At 35.3% G+C, this 27,318-nt stretch overlaps 1 protein-coding gene across 4 annotated transcripts in view; it reads right to left on the bottom strand.

The window, feature by feature from the left end:
- Positions 1-27,318, bottom strand: part of PPHLN1 (periphilin 1) — a 68,435-nt gene that overhangs the window by 30,439 nt on the left and 10,678 nt on the right. For 2 of the 4 annotated variants that reach the window (XM_064655884.1, XM_064655883.1), the window contains exons 6-9: positions 12,396-12,604; positions 8,028-8,098; positions 3,779-3,898; positions 1,028-1,168 (exon numbers count right to left, since the gene is read on the bottom strand). In XM_064655884.1, the coding sequence (XP_064511954.1) occupies positions 1,028-1,168; positions 3,779-3,898; positions 8,028-8,098; positions 12,396-12,604 (541 nt within the window). Of the gene's footprint in view, positions 1-1,027; positions 1,169-3,778; positions 3,899-8,027; positions 8,099-12,353; positions 12,605-27,318 lie in introns of all 4 variants that reach the window. The other 2 variants (XM_064655882.1, XM_064655885.1) reach the window with 1 other exon arrangement.

The raw sequence follows: 27,318 nt of genomic DNA on the forward strand, positions 1-27,318 counted from the left end.
GATTTGTATTTCTATTTCACACATCCCAGGTATACACTGAAAACACTGTAAATTACAGCAAGTTTGAAGAAAGTCACCTCTTTCTCTCACCCAAATGATAAACTTTAAATGCAATTTACAGAGTTGGACATAGTTGCATTTACATTAGAAAGATCAACTCAGAAAAATCTCCAAACTCTGCATTTAAAATAAGAAAAAACAGAAACAAACCACTTTCAGTTGTTTATGACAAATGAAATTGAAGGTCATTGTAGATAATTTTCTTACTTTGAGGTGACATAATAAAGACTAATACATGAATAAGCTTTCATTGAACTACCTCAAAAACTCTGTTACAAGAGTAATAGAAATCTTGTTTTGTATTAAATCAATCCCCAGTACTCAACACAAAAGAGAAAAAAAAAAATACAGATTTTGAATACAGTAACCCTCTCCCATCTGTCTGTAGTCAAAGCAAAATTTGATGGTTCTTAATACTCAGAGAATGACAAAGGCACTGAGATTCAAAGCTGATTTAAAAAAACCCAAAACAAACACAAAATCCCAACAGCACCCCCCAATCACAACAACAAAAATAAACCCAGCTAAACAAATACAAACACACAAAACAATAACAGGCAGCTTCTGGTGTTCAATCCCAAACTGCATACATTTCAGTGAAGGAAATTACACTGCAAAACTGATTTTTGATTATTTGATCTCACATAAAGCCTTACTTTTTAATTACATTTGAAATTATTTGTATTATATTTGATTTTAAAACAATTATTCAAAGAAGCAGTCATTATCTTAGCTTGAAAAACAGCAGTTGCTGTATGTAAGTTACAGAAAACTACCGCTAATTTCCACGTGCAGATAAATGTCATGGTTCTTCAGAATGAAATAGTCAGAGATGTTATCATCACATCATCTCCAGAAATCAGATTACATTCATATTATACTCCGAGAAGGAGGAAAAAATAAATCAGGATAATTCTAGCAGAGCAAGCCATTACTGTATTAGTGACAAAATGCCAAAAGGACTCACCTGTTCAATCTCCTTTGTCTTAGTTGCAATTGCTTTTGAGCGACCAAGAAACTGGCCATCCTCATATAATTCCGTACTATCTGTTATATTTGCTTCTGTTTCCCCCGTTTGTTCGACATATAATGGAGCTGAAGATCCAGCCTAAAAAAACCACAAACAATAGATTCAGTTTTGAGAGCAAAATAAAAACCTCAGTGTGAGGAAAAAAAATAAAATCCCAAATGCAGTCATCAAGTCGATACGGAGTTTGCTCATCAAGACTGTTAGTGAAGTATTATTGCTACAATCTTAAAAGATACAGAAATAGGGATTTTAAACAGGTAGAAAACATGACATCATAAAAACCTCTGTGACTCAGTCTTAACAGTGTAAAGGCAATGATTTCAGATAATCTTTACCTGCCCATCCACTGAGAAAAGATTTGTATATGTAATATTTGTAACACCAGCTAGCAAGAAAAATCCACAGTGAAAGTGTGATTAATTTTCTGTGAAAGGATAAAAGTAAGAAAATCAAAGGTGAATAGGCATCAACAAAATAAAAATGCTGTCAGAAAGAACTCTTGCAGCATTCAGGACCAAAGGTCTAATATTAAAGGAAAAGTGATACCTACCATATAGTAAAAGCAAACATGTGATTAGAGGATTTCTAACAACATGAAAAATTACACTGAAGTACTGAAATTGTATAAACTTCCCTCTAAAACAGAAATTAAGACAGTATCCCTATACTAAAGAAAACAGACTCCAACTCCAAGGAGTTTGTATAGAAGATGCAGTAATTTGCTTTTACAGCATTATTTAAATCTGATATTATGGAACAGATTTGTAGAGTAGTAAAATATTTTTTAAAAAACAGGATTTGAGAATTGAAGAAGATGAATAAAACTACTTTCTATTATTCAAAAATAGAGGTGAAGAATCTTAAGACTTAACCAACATGAAAGAGAAAAGCATTAGATAGAAAAAAAAAAGACAAAAGCTTAAGTGGTCCTGTGAGCACCTGCTCAAACCTTAGTAGCAACAAAAACCATTAAGATTGCATCCAAATCTTGTCACCACAGTAAATATTGAAATGCCTAAGAGTGAGTAAAGGCTACTAAAAAGTTCAGTGCAACACAAAGCTCAACTGTTAAGCACTATGTAAAATAAACTGCATGAAGTTAAAAACTCTTGCAATTCATACATGACAGCCTACTAATCAAGGTGAGAGGTATCCTTTCTTCTAGAACTCAGAATGAGATGCCACACCTCCTTCATTAGCATTCCTACAGCCCACTTTCTTAGTCAATAAACCATCTTAGACTGTGCCATAATCAACTGCAATTGCTTCATTTGATTCTTTATTTTTAATCTTTTTGCCACTGCAATTTTCTCTGAGGCACAGAGGAAGCTTTAAACAACTCTTCTCCATATGGCCCATTCTTCTTTCCTCCCTTGCATTACCTTCCCCTCATCAAGAACAGGAGTGATACTTCTCTTCAATGTTACTCTCCTGAACCTCTCAGAAATGTCCATCTGTATGTTCTCCTCCATATGGCATTCATCCCTGGATCAGTTCTTGCTTTTTCCTTACTCTAACACTTCCTCCCTTTTTCTTTTTTTTCCCCAATTACTTTTTTCAGTTTGTTTATCCAACTAGATCTTCCTGGCCAGTACTGAGGAATTGTTCATGCATTCACCCATTACATCAACAGAAAAGACTTAAAAGTTCAGATAAATATGGATGCAGTGAGTTTATTTCTCTAGCACAGCCTTACATTCCACAAGCGTGAAAACAGAAGAGGAAATGTGATGCTTCCCAAGATGCTTTCATTTTCCCTCAAATTATTTACAAATAAATAAAAAAATATATATGAAACCCATTAACTGTAAAGTTTAAGACACATGACTTTGTAAAGTAGGTCCTATTTTGTTTTTTAAAGAGTGTCTCTAAAGTTGAAGCCAAGTGAAAGTCAAAGAGCAAATTACCACAGAATTAAAACAGATAATTTAACATTACATGACTTTTGGGTTGTTTTAAATGATACATCTTCTACTAACATAATCAAATGAAAAAAGTACATCCTACCCAAAAGCAGCATAACAAAACAATGACTGAGAAGGGCTATAATCACACTTCAGTATAGCCACTGGTAGAAGACAAGGAGGGGCAAGAACAGATGGGAATAAACTAGCAAATAATTAATATTGATTATTAATGAAATAAGAGTTCCAGGGGAAAACAACACATCTACCCACTGCAGTATCAAGGTGGAAACTTAGTTTTTAATATAGAGGAGGACTACTTTCTGAAAAAGCATACATGACATGGTAGGCTGACATGGCATGAAACTGAACTCAATAAACCAGAGTTTCTCTTCTAAGTCTTATATTTTACACGTACACTCATGTTTTGACTCGGAAGTCCCTTGGTAATTTTAAGGAGTTCAGTAGGCATACAGAGGTATGCTGCTACAAGAGTTCCTTGGAGAATCCCCAGGACAGCTGGAGCCTTACTGTGTCAGTTGTAGGTCAACATGAATTCAAATTATACTAACAAAATGTACTCTGGCTTTGTCTATTTTTTCAAAATAAATAAATAAATCCCAAGAGTTTAGTCTCCCTCTCACTCCCTTTCAACAAATATTTCATAACATAAGCAGAAAAATTCAGGAGTAAGTTACAAAATGTGCTTTTCAGAAGAGTACAGAAAAACAAGAGTCTATCATTGTAACATTTTAAAACAAATGGATTAATAATCATATCTTACATCATACTCTGTTATTTCAGGTAAATTGCTTTCCTCAGCCTTCTCTGACTTTTCAGCTGCCCACTTGCTTGCAGCTTCTGCAAGTTCCTTTTCTGATAGTCTGTTGCTCTTCTCCAAGGCCTGTACAAACACATTATAGTCAAGATTTAACATGAAATACACTTACAGCAAAACATCTTCAAAATTAAATTAAGGAGTTATTCAGATCCCTAAAACATTTTAAAATAGGAAATAAGAAAGTTGAAATTATTTCATTTTGCTGACGGATTTCTTTAAAGAAAAGGAGGTGGGGAAAGAGCAGATAATAAAGCAATAAAGGAAGAGGAGAAAAAAAAATAAATCAGTGAAGTTCAGTAGACTGCTAAGAAACCACCACACTTTCAGAATCAGTTTTAGTAAATTCACAGGTCAGAGACAACAGAACAATTATCTGAGACCAGTTGGAAGCTAAAGGAAGTCAGACAAGTGTGGAGTGATGTAATAATTCAATGTGATTTTCAGGCATTAAAGGTTGTAACAAATTTAAATTAAACTACTTAATACTAGGTAGGGTATACAACCTAAGCAAATTAGGGACAAAAAGTATTTTATACATACTTTAAGTGATCAGTGCTGGTTCCATTAAAAGCAATTATTTTTTACTGGGGGTAAAGCTGATCATTTATAGCAGAGTCAGTCATGGCTTTATAGCCTTTAATTCTACCTTTTCATATGGAAATTCTTGTATAAATAATATTTAAAAATTGATTTCTCTCTAAGAATACTATTTTACTATCAGAGCAGCAAACAGACAATGACAAATACCAGTTTAGGAATAGCTAGCTTTATAGATCTTGTTACCACTATCGTGGGTACCTCATTTGAATTAACTGTATGTATAAAAGCATCCACCCAAGAATCTATACCACTCTAGCTTTAAAAATTGCAACACTAAGATGGATATCTAAAGAAAAAAGATACTCCTGAAAAGGCTGTAACAATGTCTACTCAATACCTGTTTCATCTCAGCAAACAGGTACACAAAAAAACCCACACAAACAAAAATCCAAATGAAAAAAACAACACCCCCTCTTATCATTAGTTCATTCTAGGTTACATAAATGGCCAGTGAAAGCAAATACTGTGACCTGTATCAAGACTGCTTTGTCTTCATATGTTTTGTGTTTACCTCAAGTAAACTATTATCCAAACACGTCTTTGTGCTTTAGTATGGCATAAGCACACAATTCACAGAACTCTTCCAGAATTCGGTGTCATAAAGACACCATCTTTATCTGCATCCAGAAGAGAAGTGCAACACAATGTTCCACCAGGAATCCCTGTTTTCTATAACTGCAAATTACAGAATTACAACCAGCAAAGTCAGGAAGTTCAATATGCAGGGGTATGAACAGGGCTCTTAAAAGCAAGGAATAGGACACAAACATAGAACAGCTGGTCAGCTCACCTTTCCAAACTATACAATTATTCTTACACTAGTCTAACCAGAAACTATCTGCTGCCAAGTTTTTTTCCCCCCCAATGTTCCTATTTCCCATAGTATGTCTGACTTTTATTTTTACCTCGACTTTTCCCTAGCTGCTAAAAAATCTTGTCCTGTGGTTCTATTATTAATCTCTCCCTTTTCTCAAATATAGCTCTGTCCATTACTAACAAAAAGACCAGTATCTTCATAACCAACAATCAGCTTTGCATGAAATGAAGATAAATAAAATCTCACACGACCTACTATATTTCCACAAGCCATAAAAAGAATCTGATCACTCTAATATCTAGTGGAACACAGACAAAAAACTGTTGGATTTAATCTCACTAAATTTAATTCTATAGGTTGAATGTCGATAAATATGTATTAAATCCCGAGTGAATTTTATGTAATAAAGTAATGGTATTTCACCAGGTACAACTGAAGGGAAAGAACAGGACATACTTCTCAGTTGAAAATGTCTGCTGCTACGCAGGCTGCAAACATGCAAGAAATGAACAACCTAGTATATCTTGTAAAAAATCCAAACTGCTCCCCCTCCCCACGTTCCCTGCCTCAAAACAGAAGTCTCTTTTTTTGGAGTGGGTTTGTTTGGGGTTTTTTTTACCTCATGGATAACACAGAACAGTAAAAACCTGTCACTGCTGAGGTTTCCCTGTCTCCTATATCTGTCTTTTGCTCTAACTACGTTGGACACAGCCTCTGAAGCTTATGGTCCACGCAGCTGTTAAAGAAAAACACGAAAGATTTCATGCCGTAGTCAATTAAACAGGTGGCTAAGATCTGATAACATCAACACGTATTAATTCACAATCATGATTATGTAAAAAATTAATTATAAGATAGATAAGAATACCTGTTCAGATTTGCAAATAGATACTACAGTGAAAAGAAGTATTACTGGAGAAACATACACCTTTGTAAGTATTTCAAAGCTAAATTATAACTTAGAGCATTGAAAATCATCTCCTTTAATCTCTAATATAAAGTATATAGGTAATTTCTCAAGCCTTAATAGATTGTAAGACTCTGGCTCTAGAGATGTTCATGTTTTTGCCAACACTTTTTCTGTCACTACTTCTATGTCAGTGAAGCACTTACGTAACTTAACTGGTCAGTGTAATCCAGCCAAGAGGCTGATCCCAAACAGACTCCACTGACATAGGACAGTACATTACAAGCAGATTTGGAAACTTCAAGAGAAAAGCAATAAACAGTCATGGAAGTACTTCCATTTCTTCAGCTGATGCATACCCAATAAATATTTGTGTTGTCTGCGGAATTGACTTTCATCAAAGTTTCATTTTGTGTAACCTATACCAGGTGAGCATATACTTGCAAACTGCTAGCAAAAAAACCAATGCAGCATAGATCAGATCTGACTGAAGACGAAAGCAGAACATTTACAGAATACTTTATGTTTCAAGCTCACACTACATATTAGAACAAGAGCAAGAGATTTTGCAATTCCTCCTTGTTCTCAAAGTTTTGTATTAAGCAAGGATTTGATATTAAGCTGCAGTATGCTGAGTCTGTAAGCAAAGTAGGTGAACTAATTATGAAGTTTATTTTATGATCTAAATCAGTGTAACTTATGCATAATAGCTTTTATCTTACTTTCCTTATTTACATCACTGAAAATATATCACTTGCCTCCGCCCTTAAGGACATTGGCATTTAGCTAGCACAGCAGTTCTAAAAGAGCTGCATAAGGGATAAGTACTTAGAATAACATAGCACAACCAAAGCCTGTTTTTTCCTCACCTAATTATTTTCTTCAGTGTCCCCTTCTCTCAACAAAAAGTACTTTTTTTTTTGTTTAAGCACTCCACTGCTTTTATTAAAAAGACCTCAAGAACTGAGCTAGTACACCATGTTACTTAGGGCAAGTGCTACTTTTTAATAGGACCTTATTAATTTCAAACAATATCATGCATTGTTTCTTTACTTCTCATTAAAGTATTCCTCAACAATTTACAGAAAATACTCCTGTGGAAGTGTTAATTTTAACCTCAAATACAATTTGCAGGGAAGCAGTCTGTGATGTGAAAATGATTTTGCTGCCACAGGAAAGCCAGAACAATATTGAATGTTGATTGTTCATCACTGTTTATTATTAGCCTGTCCATTTAACTAATTAGCAAGATTATGTAGTTGGTGCTCAGTCCACAAGATTTGATGGGAAATAAAACGGCATTAGTAAAAACATAAGGTGACACTTACCAAACTATCTTGCAATGGAGCTCCCTTCCCAATTAAATGCCATCATTCTTGCCACATCCTCGAGCACCCTGTTTCTCTGCTATTTACATTATCTTCTCAGTCAGTCAGACACTTTACACACTATTTCCAAATCCAGTCACAGCCTAGGAATCACTAAAGGATGAAGTTCAGTGCAAATACAGGCTTGTCCAAGTGATCTGTTGCTCCTAAAAACCACCTGACCATTTTTTTATTCCTTGCCATTCCTTTTCTGGCACAACCTGAACTTTGAAAAATGGCAATTTTAAATTCATATAAAACTCCCTTTTCCCTAAAATGCTACAGTGAATACCAAATAAAAAGGTCTGTCAGTGTCATCATTAGATACACAGCATTATCAGCACCTTCCTACCAGATAAGGAAGTCTATCCTCTGGTGGATTGCAGAGCAATTCAAGATGCTCCCTTTGATAACAATTGCACACAGCATCTCCTTCTAACTGAGGAAAAAATCCAACAATGAGCAATCTAAAAACATAGCGAGAAACACTCAAAAATTCACCTTTGATGAGGGTACTGCTGTGGACCCTGAAGGTGATGCATCTCTCGACGTTCTCAGTGTCCTCTCTTTACCTACAATTAAGGAAAAAATTAATGACTGTGAAATTAAAGATATATACATTTCAAATATGCTTACTGGCTTACAAAAATTGCAGTGAAATTTGCTCAAGTCAGACATGAACCTTATCACTCTCTAAAACTACCTGATGACAGGAGGCTGCAGCAAGATAGGAATTGGCCTCTTCTCCCAGGCAAATAACCAACAGGACAAGAGGAAATGGCCTCAAGCTGCACGGGGGGAGGTTCAGGTTGGAGATAAGGAAGAATATTTTCACTGAAAGGGTGGTCAAGCATTTTAACAGAATGCCCAGGTGGTGACCTCAATATCTCTGGAAGTGTTCAAGAAACAACTGGACATAGCACTTAGTGTTATGGTTTAGTTGACAAGGTGGTGTTTGGTCAAAGGTTGGGCTCAATGATCTTGTAGGTCTTTTCCAACCTTAGTGATTCAATGATTCTGTGAAATCTACATGCTTCATCATCTGATAAATATTGATAAAACTTTCTTCTCTTCACAAAGAGGGAAGAGATACAGCTGTGTCATTTCACGCATTTAGGAAAAACCACTATCCTTTACTCCATCATTAACTGAAAGGGCATATCAATGTGATTCAGCAAGATGATGTAGTTTCACTTTTTAATATTCATGTAATAATATAAAGAGGTGAAATATTAAACACAGTCAATCATTCCAGGAAACTAGGCAGTGTAGGAACTGGTTTAGCAGGCCACAGTATGTTGAAAAGCCCTGCCATGGGAAACACTCCTGTATTGTATCAGCCACAGGCTAGATGTTCTTTGTATGATCAGTGTTTTTCTTATAAGAGTTACAATTGGCAAAATGTCAAATCAAATTCACTGTGCTAATCACAGTCTGTGCATGGTCTTGCCACAGACCAGTTTCAGGCAGCCCACAGCAGCAGAAATGGTTGCAGTGTAAACTACTAGTTTTCAAGCTGTGGTCCACAGATTACATCTAAGGGATCTGCAAAAGGTAAATACAAAAAGCAAACATGTTGTCAGTAGGCCTAAATTAACTAGACTATTCACTCTCACTGGGAAACAGTTGACTGTTCACAAATAAAATACAAACTTACCTTGGCTTCCATTAAATTTTTATCAATACAATTAATAAAGAGATGACTTAAAATGCCTATCAAATACTTACAAAATTATTTTAGTAGAGCTATAAACATGATTGTTCATTATGGCTTTAAATACGGCTTTAATTTAATAAGTCAAAGCAATAAAGAGCAGACATGAAATCTCACTCCTATGAGCTGAGCTATTTTCCTTTTTTTTACTCAATGCCATAAAGTAATAGTGCATATGTATTTTAAAAATCCTACACAAAAATGTAAAGAAAAGTCTATATAAAATGCATATCTTTAACAACAGGAAATGTTTAAGAGGTATTTGAAAAGCTGGTCTTCAAGGCTTTTGCCACATTTTCATACCATATGTATAGCATAGACCTAATACAAAGCAAAGATCACTGTTGGAGGCAAGCAAGTTACTGCTGTAATGTTGAAGGCCTACTAATCCATGCAAAAATCTTCGCAGCTACTGATGGGTCTTTCAAAAATGCTAATGAAAATAGGTGGGAAAGTTACTTTGACAAAAGCAAATGTTCTAAATTGCACTTTAAACCTCAGTTTGAAGAGGATGCTAAATGGAGAGCATACTTTAAAAACACAGCAATCAACTTTATTTAAGAATTTCTAGTAGACATAAAACAAAAGAAATTGATCTTTAACAGAAAAAAGCTTTTTAAAAATAAATCATAAATAGAAAAATTATGAAAAATAAAAAGCTCCTATAAATACAAAGTATATGTCAAAACCAAAACCAAGAAAATAGAAATAGTCATGTCTTTAATCTGTCATACTCCTCAAAGCACAGAACATCTCCCTTGCCACCCTGAAGTTTTGCTCCTGTGATACCTGCTTTTCAGCTCCATGGCTGGGCCACCTCCTTTTAAATTTACAGACTACTCTAACTCTGCCTCCCACACACCTCCTCTATCAGACTGGATTCTTTAAAGATTATCTCAGTTGAATGGATTATATGTTTGCACCTAAACAGATGAAAATGAGCTGATACAAGTGGCAGTAAATTATTCAAAGTTAAGCAGAGAGAAAAACCACCATTTAATTTAGAGACATTATTAGGCCATTTTTTCTGAATATGTGTGGTTATTTTGAACCCAGAAGTCCTACCTGTAAGACTAAACGTGACACTTTCCATGCACCATATTTGCCTTCTTGCATCTCCTCCACACACCACCCTACAGACTCCTTACTTCCTGGCCCACTGAAGGAATACCACCCTGCTTCTCTCCATGCTCTCCCATCACAGATGAATGCCTGTCCTTTCCATTAGCCCTTTCCCTCCCTTTACCAAGCTTATTCACATTCCCCCAGTTTTCTTCATTTAAGTCCTGTTTTTATCCTAATGTATGAAGAGCTGTAGAGCATGGGACATTCCTTCCTCAGTGGAAGTCATGAGGCCTAACCAATTCAGACAGCATGATTTTAAACAGTGTTATGATATTCTAAAAAGATGCCATATTGGAAGTCCCACATGAAATAGTATATACGTTGCGTGTTGTAAATCCATTTAAGTACCAACTAAAATGTAGTGTTGATATATGTTGGTATATATGCCCCACTTTATGTTCCTTTTAAATACATAATACATGAGCTTACCTAAGGCAAATCATTCAAAAATTATTCTAAAAGTATTATTTAAGCCATTTATATTTTGTGAATAAGCCATTTTAGTTCAGTCATCTAGAGGAACAATTTAGTAGTACTGTTTTCCAGGAATGAGTGGTTATAAAGAAATAGTCCTCTGTACAAGCCATCTGGACCCTTAGAACTGATTTAAAGGTGATTGGGAGAGATGTTTAACCATGCAATTTGAAAAAAATAGCAAAAACCACAGACCTAGGTGTAAGATCCTCTCTTGACCAGCATCTTTTCTGGTCTGTGAAGATGTCTGCTTCTACTTCACTACTTCCACTACTGTCTGTGTAATTCTGACAATATTCTATATATCTGTACTTAAATGATCGAAGTCAGCTCAAAATTTTAGGAATACCCTGAAACATGCCAAAATTTTATATGGCTTTCTCACGACATTGTTCTCCTAGTAAGTATGAGCTGCACACCTACAACACTTCTATAATGTAGAAAAATATATTTTCCTTTTCCTCTCCTACACTTAGAGAAATTCATGTTCACTGAGTATTGCTACAAAATGTTAAAAGAATTGCAATGACCAAATAGAAAGATCATCTGTATTCTACAAGGAGTAAAATAATTCCTCAATATTTAAACAATGCTAACTAAACTATGAAGATCTTTTTTGGCAAGAAATGCTACATAATGGTTCAGTGTGTCACTCTGGAAACACAACACGTCTATCAGTGAATAAAAAAAATCTAATTATATTATAAAAGCTGCCAAAATGAACAGTAGGTTTGTATAGTTCACTAGAAAGCATTTGCAGAAAGGGAAATCAAATTGGATTAATTTACATAAGCAGTACAAACAGCAGTGGCTACAACTGTAGTATACTAAAAAAAGCAATTTTATCTTTTCTTTTTTTTTCCAAATCATTTAAATAGGAAAACCTCGAATATTTTCAGAACAGATGATTCATTAGACTTCTGGAAAACATTAACAGTCAAGTTTTTAAAAGGCAGAACACACAGAGTATAGACTCAACTGAGATATGTTTCAGATTTCTTTGAGGAAAGCAAGATTTGAGAGGATCTGACAACAAGATGAAACTGCTAAAAAACAATCAGTTTCAAAAGCCTAATAATACAGTTCTAAGAACATCTGGAGAAAATGCAACAAGTATGTACTTTAATTTCTCCAATTTTTTAATCCCTCTTTTCCCCTGGCTGCAGGAAGAAATGTCTTGATCTGCTATAGATGACAGCAAAGGTTCTTGTAAGGGAATCCAATGAAGCACATAAAGAAGTAACAGAAGGAGTTGATACTAAAAGGAACATAAAGTACTAGAAAAAGCTGTGCAGCTGAAACTCCTACAGTCAGTCTAGAGCCGCTACCAAAATAACATCTACAATCTCCCACATGAAATACATAAGGGAACAGAAAGTACAATGAAACAACCAGAGCAGACAACACATAGATGGTACAAAATGTCTAATCTTCTCATTGTAAAAGACAGTATGTAAAGAAGTGAGTTGCAGTTTCACCTCACTAACCAGTGCTCATCAATAATCCAGCATTACCTTGCTGAGAAGAAATATTTCTTTTATGTAAAGATGACATACTTCTGCTATGCTGGTGGAAAGGATAAGCTTTGCTTCTTTCAGGAGAGTAGCTCCTGCTGCTGACACTAGAGCCAGATCTGCTGTGCGGAGAATCCCTTCGGCTCCCTGGTGATTCCCTGAAGAAAGGAGAGTCCCTCTTATGAGGGGATCGATCTCTCACATAATGAGAAGGATAGAAGCTTTTTCTTCTGAAGCCATCTCTGACGTCCCTTGGAAGACAACACAAAAATTAAAGTTACTTGGTTATCCTTCCAATGTTTCTGGAAGAGCACTAAACAATACAATGGTAACATTTTATGCCTTGTAAATACAAATAGATTAGCTGTCTAAAATCTTAGCATTGTTTAGAGTATAGGCAATGAGTGAAAAACAAGTGGAAAAATAAAAGGTTGTAATTTTTTCAGATTTCATTGAACTACTTCATTGCTAGAAGTTAATTCCTTTCTATTTCTTGATAATACAGCTAAAATATAAGAAAAAGACATTCAAGAAATGGGAGCTCTCGCAATTTCGCAATTTTTTTTTCAGATTCAGTCTACTTCCTCTGGAAATAAAGCTTTCATTTACAATTGCTAAAAATGCACATGCAAATATTGGTCACACTATTTGGTATTTTTCAGCTTTGTTTTTCTCTTATTTTCAAGGGACTATATCCCTCATTTGACTTCACACATATTGCTATGGGAAATATCACTGAGGGATTTCAGCTTATATCAAGCAAAGACAAAAAGAAATCTGCAGAATATCTATTCTCATGCCTATGTATCCACTCAAGATTAAATCTTGAATGAAAATATGAAGACTTATACTTCCTAAAAATGTTTTTCACAGAATACAATATTAGTTTTGAACTTTACTGTAAAATGTCCCAGACTCAACTGATATTAAACCATAATCTAGTAACCATGACAACTTTCTATTAAATTTAGATATTGTTACTCCAGACCATACCATAAATGTGTTGGTTACCTGTAAATTATATTAATATATATGTACGTGTACAGGTAAAAAAAACAAAACAAAACAACAAACTCAGTATCCTTTTGAACTTGTCCTAAAGAATCTCAGAGCTAACAAACACACAAGCCAACTAATATAAAACTTGTCACATTCGCCTTGGTCAGAAGATGTATTGCTGAGAGAAGAAAGTACTTCCCAGCTTCTTCACAGCATTGCTAAAAGTGAAAAGAAAGACTTCATAGCATTTCTAGTAAATCAGAATGCATCATACTTCACTATTCTTCTCCCCTATGTCTCATCACAGTCCAATATTTTAAACAAGTGAATGTCTCACAAAGATGACCAAAAATCTGGTGGTGTTATTTAGAACCATGTAGCTATAGCTATGAGATGTATCCAGAAATAGGGAACTAATGCTTTATCTACATCGTATGTATGAACATTTTATGTAGCAATAGACTTGAAGCAGAAGTTCACACTTGAAGAAAATGAGATTAGCTCAGTACTGAACTATTTTTTCTAGCTAAGTGAGGGTTAATTATTTATTTATTAAAGAACATATTAATCAAATATTTATCAAGAATGAGTTCGGTACAGCCCACTTTTTCTTCCATTTCCTTCTGAACTTCTCTTTATGTATACAGAGAAGTTTATTATGGAAATGTTTACAGAGCCCCAGCTATTGCACACATAAAAGAAATGCTCTAATACCCACATAAGAATTTAAAAAATATCACTGAAACATACTTTTAAACAGTAACACATTTGAAAGCCTCATTCTACAATAATATTATGCACCCTAAAATAGAATCTCACTTTCAATTTTTGAATTTCCATTTCATCACTCCACGTTAATTCTTAACTGGACCATATCTCATACAGAACATTCAAACCATTAACTATATTAAATCTGTTTTGGACAGCATAGCAACAGCACAGCATTTCTGATGTTTTCCATTAATGTAACAAACAACACTGAATAGAACAAAGTAAGTATTGTTTTGCTTTTATTTTTTTCCTTAAATACTTAAGCTAACATACACCTGCAATTTGGTAATGAAGGCCCCAATTCAAGCAAAGCAGTTAAGCACATGCTTCAGATTCCAACACATACTCAAAAGGTTTATTGAGCAGGGGCAATATTTAATAGAGATGCAAGATTTTGTGCTCAGCTGTAACTTTAAAATAGAGCTACTGCCCTTAATAACAAATACAGGATTAATCCCTTTTATATAGCACCCCTGAAATCTTTTTATTTTGCATTCTTATTTCAAACCTAGTCCTGAAAGCACAATTTTGTTCTCAGCAGCGTTGCAACAGAAAGTAGGATCATTGTTAATCTCGATGAAACCTGACCAATAAATTCTCACTAAAGCTGACATTCTTGGATGAGCTACTAAAATTTTACAAGTAAACAGCCATACTCTGATATACCATTCACCAAGGGCTGCTGAGGGAAGAGCACAAGTCTGAGAGCTATTCCAGTTAACCATCAGCTCCAGCTTCCTCAAAGATAAAACACAATTACATAATAGACAAAGGTATGGCTTTCTGCATAGCAGAAGACCAAGAGAATACAACACAGGGAAGGTTTTCAGATGCCAAAGGATCAGAAACACCACCTTCTCTAAGCTATCACTACCACAAAGAGTACTTCTGGTCTCATTCCTCCCTGCAAACCATTCAGCAGCAGTGTTGTGGAAAACTGAGGGCTACAGGAAGTCATGTAGTTTACAACAGGGAGTGGTACAGCTTAAGCTACGTGAAAGAAAAAAACTGGTGTGTCAGTTTTATATTTTAAGAGTACATAAAGGTAAAATTAAATCACTTGCTAGAGGTGAAATGCCCAGGAATGGAGGTGTACTTAGGTACATGATAGCACATCATATGCAATACAGGAAAAAGCTTTGTTGTAAGAAGAATCTTAGTGCACTCTCACTGAATTCGTGCTCCTGGGCAATTGTGTGCAACACCTTGTCTCTGGAGCTTCTACGTCCCAATACAGACGTTCATCTTTTCAGATAAAACATTAATCTACGATGTGGTCCATCCATAAAGGACATAACTCTCAAGTTTGACACTGAAATGAGGAGACTGGCAACAAAACAGCACATTGCTGCAGAACAAAAACTGAGGTTCTTCCAATAATTTATAGGTGAGTGCTGTTTATGACCTAGATAAAAAAGTCAGAGAAGTTTTTGTGATCCTTCCATCTGAGAATAATTACTGCAATTGTCAAAGGGGATAAATATTCCATTTATAGGCTTGGGCTTAATTACTAACCTTGCCTAAAAATAACCCACACAATTTTTTAAATAAATTGAGAAAATTATAGATAGCTTCTACAACACCAGACTTCGGTGCAAAGAGGTAAAACAGACAAGATTTGAACTGAATTCTTCCTGTCTCATAATACACAGGCAAGGGGGAAGGGGAGGGAGAAAAAGTGCAACTAAAATAAAAAATCCTCTTGCCTTGTCAGGACACTGCAAGGGCTAACAGAGCTCATGAGAACATGATTCAGATGACATAGAAAACATTTAATAAAATATACTACACCCCTAATCTCTAAAAGAAGAGTCGAGAACACTTCTACTTTTAACATCTTCAACATAAATGTAGGTGGTGGAAGATTCCAGCCACCATCTTCTCTCCCAGAAGTCATTCTATTTCTTTCCGAAGTATGTGGTTGTGCAACAAACCAACAACCTACTCGGGTTCTGCTTTGGAGACTTATTATAATCTCATGTTGTTGTCCCAAGATTTTTATACAGATTTATCATAATTTAAAACAATACAGTGAATTACACCATCACAGATATAAGTAATTGCACCTGGTTCCAATGGCTTTCATTTGAACATGTGAAATGATGACAAGATTTCTTATGACAACTGTTTTTCAACGTTTTATTACTAAGCAAGTAACTGCAGCACTTGTAAGTGATTTTTCAATTGCTTTAAATGAAACTAAGGTAATTAGGACTAGTCAATGTAATCTTATTAACAGTTTTTTGCATGAAGGCAAGAGGAAATAGGCATTGTGAAACACTGCTAAGTCTCATGCAGGGAAGGGTAACTACACATATAAAATGTACCAAAAAAACCCAGAAATATTTAAATGTTTCACAATTTTTATGATGCATGCAATACTACTGAAGTTATCATATCCAAAAACCAAAACTCCACACTGATGCCACTTGTCCACCTCACTCAATATGAAAGCTACTCATCTCCCACCACCTCAGGATGTCATGATAGATCAGAGAATAAAAACTAAGACAACTTGAATATTATATCAACATTAGAGAGAAATGCCTCTTTGTCCTTTAATGAAATAGTAAAGCTGTGCACTTCAACTGCACTGGAAATCCCACTACATTCCTCTTTATCCTTAGTAAAGAGTACCTTGTTTCTACCATCATCTATAATGTACTATTAGACTTGCTGGAAGATAAGTCCACACAATAAAAGCATTTTTAAACTAAAACTCTCTTTCTATTATCTGACACAGAAAAATTATGCTCAAGTGTACAGATAAGGACAGAGAAACAAGTAACAAAGAGTCCAGAAAACAACAGATTTAAGTACCAAAGAATTAAGGGCAAACAGTCTTATACAACTGTTTGCAGAATAAAGACAAAATACGTTCATTAGACAAATCAAGATCCAATTAGACAAAAGAATTGCATTCAAATGCACGTGATCTTAGTTTCTCTTTTCAAAAACATGGGCTTAGTAAGTTCCCTGCAATTTCTCTACAATAGAAAATAAATCATAGGTCTGAAGTTCCAGAGGCAGCATTAGTTTTAAGTGATGGACCAACTTACAATTTCTATAAACAAGCTACAACATTTACAACTGCACTTTGAGTAGCATATCATGCCAGAAGAGTCAAGCAGTTCAGATAACAAGCTCAAGGAATAAACCTCTTTCATTTTATGTAGTAGCAACTGAATCAATTCCTAAACAGACTCAATTCAAAATGGAAATAATTGAAATCTTCTATCTCAATACAAGCTTAAAATCAGACAGAAGAAGGAAGCACAACATGGTATATACCTTCAAATACATTTTTCCGCTTATATCAGAAAAACTGGTCATCATTACTGCTTCTAGACAAAGTTTTAATGGGACAGACCTTTCTGAGTAGGTCTTTGTACATTTACTGTCATCCTGCCACAAGCACATGGAAAAGAACTTTAAAATATTTCCCTGAGGTACCAAAGACATTGGTACCGCTCAAAAAGGTGTTTTCTTTGGGGTTTTTGACTTTGTTTTTTACTTCACAGTCAGTATCAGTACTTGCAAGTGATTCAACGCAGGCAAGCATTTGTCTTATATACACACTAAGCACTAGAAAGAAAGAGATATTTTTGCACTTTGTTTTAGGGACATAAGTGAAGGTTATGTTCAGCAAACTATTACTCTTTGCCCCAAAAGCTATCCTTAAAATCCTTAAATAAAAGAACCCAGAAACCTTGAAATATCTGCTGAAGGAGCTCTTAAGCTTTTCATCGGTGTGCCGCAGAATGCTATTAGTTTATTGATGCGTAAAAGAAAGTAACAAGCACTGTAGTAGTATATACTGATTTAACTCTTGGCGTTGACTTTCTAAGACTATCAATAAAACGCTGCAAAAGCAAAGAACAAGTTGTGGAACAGGTTCGTAAGCAGTAATACCTTTTGTCAGTAATACTGATACACAATGCCCCTGTTGTATTTACTTCTCCTCTATCTTCAAATCCCTTAATGAGATCTATAAATCAGAAAAACACTCCATTTTTCTCTATAACAGAAAAATACTTCACAGAACTCTATGTTTTTATTCTTAAATTGAAGTGAGATTTGAAGCAATTAGGTCAAATAGGTTTCACCTGCTTATGCCCCAAAGTGTTGTATGAGTGGTATGGACTTCTGCATAGCAAATTTAAAAAAAAGTTAGCAAACTACCTCTGCTTTTGGATTTCTCAATATAAAAGACATGATACATATCTGACGAAAAAATTCATTATACATAATGGCGTTTTTCTTTATGTGATCTCATTCCTTCCTGTCAAGTACATAGTTTGTTCAAAATCAGAAAGCCTCAAGTTACGACATATTTCCTCTTATAAATTATTCAGCCATGTAGCTTTATCGTTTTTGTTTTCCAGTTCATTTTTTCCCTTCACTTTGATTACAGTTTACAGTCTCTGTAATAAACACTAACTTGCCTCTTTTTGTAGGCCATTTCCTATATATTACAAACAGCACTTACTTGAACATATTTAATGCAGAAGCAAGTTATGCTGCTTGGGTAAATTCCTTATTAAAAATCCTTTTGCAACTCTTGTATGCCTCCAGTTATTTCAATGATTTAATAACAGTTAACTTCGGAGTGTAGCTCCATGACAAATCATACTGATGGAAACTGGTGCTGCTAAAATCCTGAACTTTGCCATCTTCCTTGGACCCATAGTCCCAGTCTATATTTTATTTCAGAAGACTAAACTGGTAGACAATTATTTAATTCATTATGACAGTTTAGCACTCAGGACCAACTCATTGAACATTCAAGGCCAGGCTGGATGGAGCTCTGAGCAACCTGATCTAGTTAAAGATGCCTCTCCTTATTGCAGGGGGGTTGGGCTAGATGACGTTTAAAGGAACCTTCTAACTCAACCATTCTATGATTCCATAAGTCAACACATCAATTCACCTTTTCCATTTTACTTCCGAATTTCATAATCATGCTCTCAAACATAATTTCCAAAAATAATTAGACATACTAGTCTAGGTAAGGTAGGACTTAATTTAACATATGCAACTATTAAACGTCGTATTTCAGAACAGGAAGACATTCCCGCAGCTCGCTGACAAAACCCTGTTGCATGTAATGGCATCAATATTCAGTTTCACTTGGACAAAAGCATTTATTATCAACTAACAACAAGTACTACAAACCTTCATATACAAGGGAAAGAACCTTTAAGGTTGAACTAATGTCAAGACTAAAACTGAGAATAATTTGTTACCATGCAAAAATAGCATCATCTTTCAAAAATAATACCAATGGCATGAGATCATAGAATTCCCTTATTGATGAACTTTTCCTCAGTGTAGTTCATAACATCCTAAAACACAGTAGTCAAAAGTCAAAAAATCAAAAATCTTCTCTTTGCAGCAAAATGCTTAGCAAAAGGATGTCTATACTGTCAGTAACACTAAACTTTTTCCTCTGCTCTCCTGTATCGTAATATTCCCACCCTTTCTCAACAGGAATTAAATTCCCTAAAATTTTTAGTATACTCATTATAAAACAAACAAGTCCTTGCAACCCAATAAATGGAAAATTTGCCTCCTAAGGGAAATTATGTCAGTCCTCGGAGGCAATACTCCTCAACCCGAGAAAGCCACAACCACATTCATCAATCCAATTCATTGGCTATCACTGAGATGATTTAGTTAGATGCCATCTGAACAGAAGCTGTTTGGACTCGAAGGGAGACTCCCTTCTCTTTCCCTCCCCACTGTCTCTCAGTACCTAGCTGTTTTTCCACAAAGTTGTTAGGAAAACTTTCCAGAATAATCAAGTGCTACCCATGGGAGTTTGCCTCATTATTTCCCAATACATCATTAACTTGCTAGTTTGATACAATTTATAGTGCTGGCTGTAAGACTGGACCAAATGAGCTTGCTTTTTAAAGACTTCCTTTAAGTAAAGTGTTAGCCAAGATCTTACAGTGTAAATGTACATAATCTTATCTTTAGGCACGTTACCCTATCATACATGGTAAAGAGAGCATCTCCTTACAGTTGATTAGCATTATGTAAACAATATTGACAAGAAGAAAATACTAATTTTCCCAAAATGTGACTTAGTTTTAAACAACAAATCAATGTTGTTACAAAACAAAACTGAGTTTGCACAGACTACTGAATTTTTCCTTACAGGTATATCATAACATATTAAAATCTGTAGTAAAAGTTCTCATGCAATAACCACTGTTAAAAATATGATGGTAGCAATACCATATGACAATTTAAAACCTTACAAAACTGCAGTGGGAAACAGTTGTACACACAAAAAGAAACAGATCCTTAAAACATAACACAGCCCTGGATCAAAAGCAAGTCAAACCAGATAGCAGTTGAGAAGTGACAGGAGGAGAACTTCTGTTTTTTGGATTTTTTTTACCAAGTTTGGTACTCTTGCTGTAATTGTTGTCAAATACAAGTCAATTTACTACCTAATCATTTCTTGTACAACAAAAATGTTCAAGAATATAAAAATTTTTTTGAGAAGTTTTATAACTATCTGTCTCTATCTTTTCTCAACCCTTTGGAGTCACAACATAGAGATCACACTTATATATAACTAAAACATTTCAAAGGACCAAAGTATAAGAAATGCCATGCACACAGAATCAGACTGAAAATACCTATTATAATTACACTTTTCAAAAAGAAGCTTACCCAGTTTTCTCTTACAGCTTTTAGAGGTGTTAAACCCAAGATTTTGAACCGTTCCACATTTCATATAACAGGTAAGCTCTACTACATGAGGTTGTATATTTACAAGCTCAGCAGGGAAAAAAAAATCAGGTAGTGGGAAGTTCTGCTACTTTGATAATTTCAATACATGAGAAATACAGAAATATTTTTAGTAGAAAAATAAAGCTTCCCTGACATCATTCAGAAATGAAATAGAACAGCCAGAATTCTCTGTAACCAACAACAGCCAAAGGAGTCTCCCACCAGCTAGGAGTGGGGAAAAAAAAAAATAAAAGCACAGCTCAGATTTGTTTGGGAAGTTCTAGGGTTCTGGTTGAATGCTAAAAATACTGGCACTGCCCTTACAAGCTCATGATAAGAAATGATTACGAGAAAAACAAATTAAATTATCAATACACCTTATATTATGACTTTAAACTCCTTTCTCTCAACCTGAGATGGAAATTGCATAACCAATTAAAAGAATTCTGCAAGGCCTTCTGAAAGGAACAAAATTATCAGTAAGCAATTTTTGAAAGTAGACTTTTTTTAGAATTGGATGGATAAATTTCACAGAAATAAAACAGGCCTTCAATAAACATTACAGTCAATTGTTAGACAAAATATTTAAAAATTAAAAGCATTCACTCAGCAACTAAAACTAGCTGCCATTCACCTCACAAAATAAGCACGCAACCAGCTAAAACATAAAAAAAAAAAAAAAAAGGTTGAAAATAAGAGCAATTTTTACCTCCTTTCCATATTTTTACACTGCAGGGTAGGAGCAAAAAAATTCCACAGTTGAAACCCTCTCTACCAGTCAAATTATAAAACATAATCTCAATGTGCAAACAAATTAGCTCTGTTGTGCTTTGGGACAATTAAAGAGGCAGTGTAGCAGAGAACAGCTCTTAAAGAAAACATAGCAACTACTGAATCAATAAGACCGCTGCATAAGACACGAACTGTAATATGAAGTCATTAAATATTTAGTGTAAACCAGAATCAACTTTTAAGTTACATATTACCTATTATCTTGTTCCAAAAAGTGCTAACTTCCCCCTTCCACCCTCCAAAATATCATAAGCCAAGGTAAACTAATTTAGCCAGCAGCCTAACACAATGAGTTTTCTGAACTAAAGATTTCAACAGACAAGTCCTTGCCTGGAGTTGTAGACAGGTATAACGAATCTACCACAATGATCTATTATAAGGAAACCGTAATTTTGTATATGAATAAACAAGCTACTCTCAGTTGGTCGTGTGAATACCTGAGAGGTTCAGTGTTCTGGCAGGGATTTTACTTATTTATTGAAAGAAAAAGGCATGTGCTAATGAATATGATTACAACTCTGCTTATCAGTTTGTCAAAAGCAAGACCATTTTCTTTGGGTGACTGCCATATTTATTTCCCTCCACATACGGTTTTTAATAAAGAATGAAGTTCTTGTATGGTGTCCCTTAAGACCTGTCAAATATTGCAACAGAATAGCAGACTTATGTACATTTATAGCATCAACTCATAAATCCCTTTGGCTAAGTTTATCTTTTATAAGCAAGACAAAAATCAGTTTACATTACGAGAAAGTTTAAATCCAAAGCCTAAAGACCTCCCACAATATAATACACTGTTTTAAATGAGTATAATATTTAAAAAGGTCCACAATTTCATTAATTAAGGAATACATACAAGGGAGGAGAACAAAAAACAACAAGAAACAACCTACCCCTTGTAATTCAAAGGTGATTGCATGGTGTTAATGTTAAGATAACTGCCTTGGCCTATGACACATCTGAACCCTCAATATGCAATGCTGGTTTATTACGAGAAGAGTCAGTGACCCTTAACCTCCATGTGGAGACTCTCTCATCAATGGTTTTCATTTAAAATAACTATTTGTGCCGAAGAAGAATTTTCTTCTCAATGTACAATTTTCAGACCACTCCTCTACAACATCCTGTCATCACATAATCCTGCAAGGAGTTAATCACTAAATGGTAGTTCAGGCAGAGATCAGAAAGCCAGGATTTTTGGGCTTCTATCCCCCACTTTGTAACCAATTTTTTACATGCTCTTCAGTAAACACAGCCTCACTGTGAAGGTGTATGCATCTATAAAAAATTATTATGCTGTACCAACCTATAGAGGTAATTGCAAGTTTAATGTTCAGAAAAACATGTAAAATTGTCAGAAGAAAGGCAATGTGCCATTGATTTAAAAGATTTCTAAAACAAAATATTGAACTGACTGACGAATTTCAGTTCACAGATCATTAATTGTTTAAAATTAAGTTTCAATATTTTGCCAGACAGTTTTCTCTCATTTCTAGCACCAAAATTACTTTAGTATTTCCATTTCTTACACAACATTTCCTGTGCACTCCACAGATAAACAGATTTGGTTTATATAGACAAATGAATTAGTATTAAAGACTGGACTAAGACTACTTTCTAATTTCACAGTGAATATAGGAGAAAAACCCAACCAACAACCAATAAACAAAACAACACACATAGTAGCAGTGAGTTTCCTTCATTAACAAAGAAAAAATTATTCATAACAACTGGAGAGGAGATATTAAAAATGTCCTAAGTAAGCCACTTCTCAGGAGTCTATTTCATATAAACAGTATTCCTACTGACACAGAGTACTTAGTCTGCAAATACGGCAATCCTTATTTAACAAAAATCTGGGCCTCGGATCATTCTAAGGATCAAATTTAATGCATGTGTAGCTGGGATTTACAAGTGCGTCATTTTGTAATTTCTCTTTGAAGATGAGTCTTACACATCTTAAGTTGCCAAGTTTCGCATATTTCACATCTTATGAACTTAGTTTGGTTGGGAAAAAAAAAGAATGAAGTAATGCTCTGTGCACTCAAAAGGATTATATTTTGGCATGACTAAAGTGAACAGCAGCTAGCAATCTTCTAAAGCATTTCACACTGAAAAGTTCATCTGACCTCACAGAAATGAACATATATGCAAAATTCATTGCTATGAGGCCCAGAGAGAACTAGAGTCCTTCAACATATAACAGCATAATTCCCTGCAACTTTTAAAAAAATTTGACATGCATGAGTGCTTCGAATAAATGAGCTTAATATATTGCTAAAGACAGCAACACAGCTCCAGAAGTGATCAACATCAGTGGAAGATAAATATACAAATAAGTATATCTTCACTGATCTCTACCCCTCTCAATTGCTAAGTTTCACCATTCTCAGCATCTTGGTCACCAGCATCAGTGACCAAGAGAGTAAAACTGTCATAACATGTGCGGAAAATTTTCTCCAAACTAAGAGATTGTGCTTTGATGTTGGATTGTTTATATATGCCAACTACACTTGAACCAAGAACCACTTCAAACCAAGCTAAAACTGTAAGGTTACAAAATTCACATCAGTTCCTAGAGTTCAGAAATCCAGCAAGAATTCCTTAGGTGACAACAGGGGAAAAAGAGCTAGGAACTCATTTTGAAATCTATGCCCCACATATCCTCGGAATTACTTTATTTTTTACATATAAAATACGATATTGCCATAAAGAAGTCGTAGTCAGTATGACAGCTGTTCACTAAGCATAGTATAAAACAGGGCTAACAACTTCCAAGAACCGTGAGATCCAGAGAATAGCAAAAGGACTTGTAATGCTCCACTCCGTGGTAGACATGATAATGTCTACTATGTAAATGAAAGCTGCTTGGAAAGTGGAACATAACTCCATAAGAAGGATGAAGGCAAGAAAAAAAAGACAGCTAAGCCAAGTGGTAGAACCTCAGCAATCCTCTTGTCACTCACGGACAAATGTTGCTGGGCAGTAGACACATCACAGCTGAAGCCTCAGCTCTGCAACTGCTAAGTAAGCAAGCACTTCCTATTTTTAGCAAAAAGGCAAGAAGCTTAAAAAAAAAAAGCCACCACAAAAGAAACAACAGCAACCAAAACAGCAACCAAAAATAACACTACAAAAAACCTGACAGCTGGTTTCTTCAACATAGCAAAGTTTCAGAAAACCACAGACTCATAGAATATCCTGAGTTGGAAGGGACTCACAAGGATCATTGAAGTCCAATTCGTGGCCCTGCACAGGACAGTCCCAAGAATCACACCATGGGCCTGAACACATTGTCCAAATGCTTCTTGAACTCTGTCAGGCTTGGTGCTGTGACCGCTTCTTTGGGGAGCCTGTTCCAGTACCCAACCACACTCTGGGTGAAGAACCTTTTCCTAACACCTAACCTAAACCTATCCTGAAACAATTTCAGGCCCTTCCCTCGGGTCCTGTCACTGGCCACCACACAGAAGAGATCAGTGCCTGCCCCTCCTCTTCCCCTCACAAGGAAGTTGTAGATTGCAATGAGATCTCCCCTCAGTCTCCTCTTCTCCAGGCTGAACACAAGTGACCTGAGCTGCTCCTCCTACAACTTCCCCCAAGGCCTTTCACCATCTTTGTTCCCCTCCTTGCGACGCTCTCTAACAACTTTATATCTTTCTTATATTGCAGTGCCCAAAACTGCACACAACATTCAAGGTGAGGCCACACCAGCGCAGAGCAGAGCGGGACAATCCGCTCCCTCGACTGGCTGGTGATGTTTTGCCTGATGCCCCCCAGGACACAGTTGGCCCTCCTGGCTGCCAGGGCACTGCTGACTCACGTTCAACTTGCCATTGACCAGGACCCCCAGGTCCCTTTCCATGGCACTGCTTTCCAGCATCTTATTCCCCAGTCTGTACGTACACCTGGGGTTGCCCCATCCCAGGGTGATTTTATCACTCCCCAAAATTCTGCATCATTTAAAGATTTTTGATATTGCAGATAAGCAGCATTTTACTGCAGGAGAATCTCATGTTTTTTAGCACTCCGAATCAAGATAGGGGGAACAAAAATGGAAATAGTAGGAGATAGAAAGTACTTTTCGACAGTTATATCAAAACCCAAAGCAGGAAAATCTGAATGATGAATGTTTAAAAGGAAATGCTAACATGATATTTGCAACAATTTCTTATGGCACATTTTTAGCTACAGAATGAGTTTTTAAAAATACTCAATAAAACTGATTATTTGGGTCAATAAAGTGCTATTATTTTTAGAATTTATAGTCACTGCACTGCCTATGAAAACCCATTAACTATAGAAGTCTCCTGAGTGTCTTTAGCTTCTAATTTTGTACTATGTTTTAGCCATGTTCCACGCAATTCAAGAAAAAAAATCCTTCTTAGAATAATCTTAAATCTCCTTCTACTACCTCAAAGAAAAAAAAATATTTATATGTACTTCAGAAGAACTTACCCAAAATAACTTTCAGCATACCCAAAGAGAAAGCATTTTTGCATATACTAACTTTTTAATATCATGTTTTATAGAGCAAATGGAAAGTAATTAGCATTTTCACCACAGGAGACAACATATACCAAGTACTGTATTTTGATTTCCTCTGTTGAGATCCACTACATAGCTCAATAGTGAGCCATATGCAAGAAATCATAATTAAGTGTATTACAAATATGTAACACTACAAGTCTTTAGCAGTCTGATCACAAGATTTTACTTTCACGGTTATTTACTATATTTATACAATAAATCAGTAGGGTTTCATTTAATTGCAAATATATTCTCATACCCTCAATTGAACCATGGATCTTTATGAAGTTCTTCCATAGCATTACTGCAGTTGTGTAAGTTACATAGTCTAAAGTATAAAATGAAGACTCAGATGGGACTATCACCTACCACACAACATGCTTTTAAAGACTCCAACAAAATGAGCTGACATTTTATCCTCACATTTTAAAAGGAAGAAATCAGGATGCATTTAAGACAATCTTTTTGACCACTGGGTGCCACTCTTGTTCTGTGTACAATAAACTGCCTGACAGTAAGTCACTCTTCTCAGCCTTTTAACTTCCTCAGCTTTAAACAACTCTGATTCTCCTAAATTGAGAGGAAAAAATGGAAGAATTTTTACATAAGTTTCTATTAACCACTACTTTTCAAAAACCTTTACTATTTCTTTTAGCCACAGGAATGCAATTTTGAAAGAAGTATAGTACACACAGACCCTTATGGTATATGGATTTCTTTCACGGTGAGGTTATAGAACAACTCAGTTATATTACATCTAAACAATAATCACATTCAAAGGAACAGATGTATCTACTGCAACTGTGTAGCCCTGTATTGATATTGCTACTAACAGCTTCATATTCATATTCAAGACTAAGGCCTTGAGCAAGCTTGTCAGGCTTGCTCTGTCTGAGCTTTTCCTGACCTCCCTGAAGGGGTTTTTTTAACTTGCTGCAGGTTTAATAGCAATTTTTGTAACTGACCAGGTGTCTATAGCTAACCTGGTTTACTTTAGTTGAATTTTGTATGGTACAACCACAGTTTTTAATACACAGCAGTAAAAAGGAGTTATTCTATGATATTTATGACTAACACCATGATGCAGTATATACAAATACAGGCCTGGTATAATAGACATCTCGAG

This window comes from Pseudopipra pipra, chromosome 5 (genome assembly GCF_036250125.1).
Source record: "Pseudopipra pipra isolate bDixPip1 chromosome 5, bDixPip1.hap1, whole genome shotgun sequence".
NCBI lineage: Eukaryota > Metazoa > Chordata > Aves > Passeriformes > Pipridae > Pseudopipra > Pseudopipra pipra.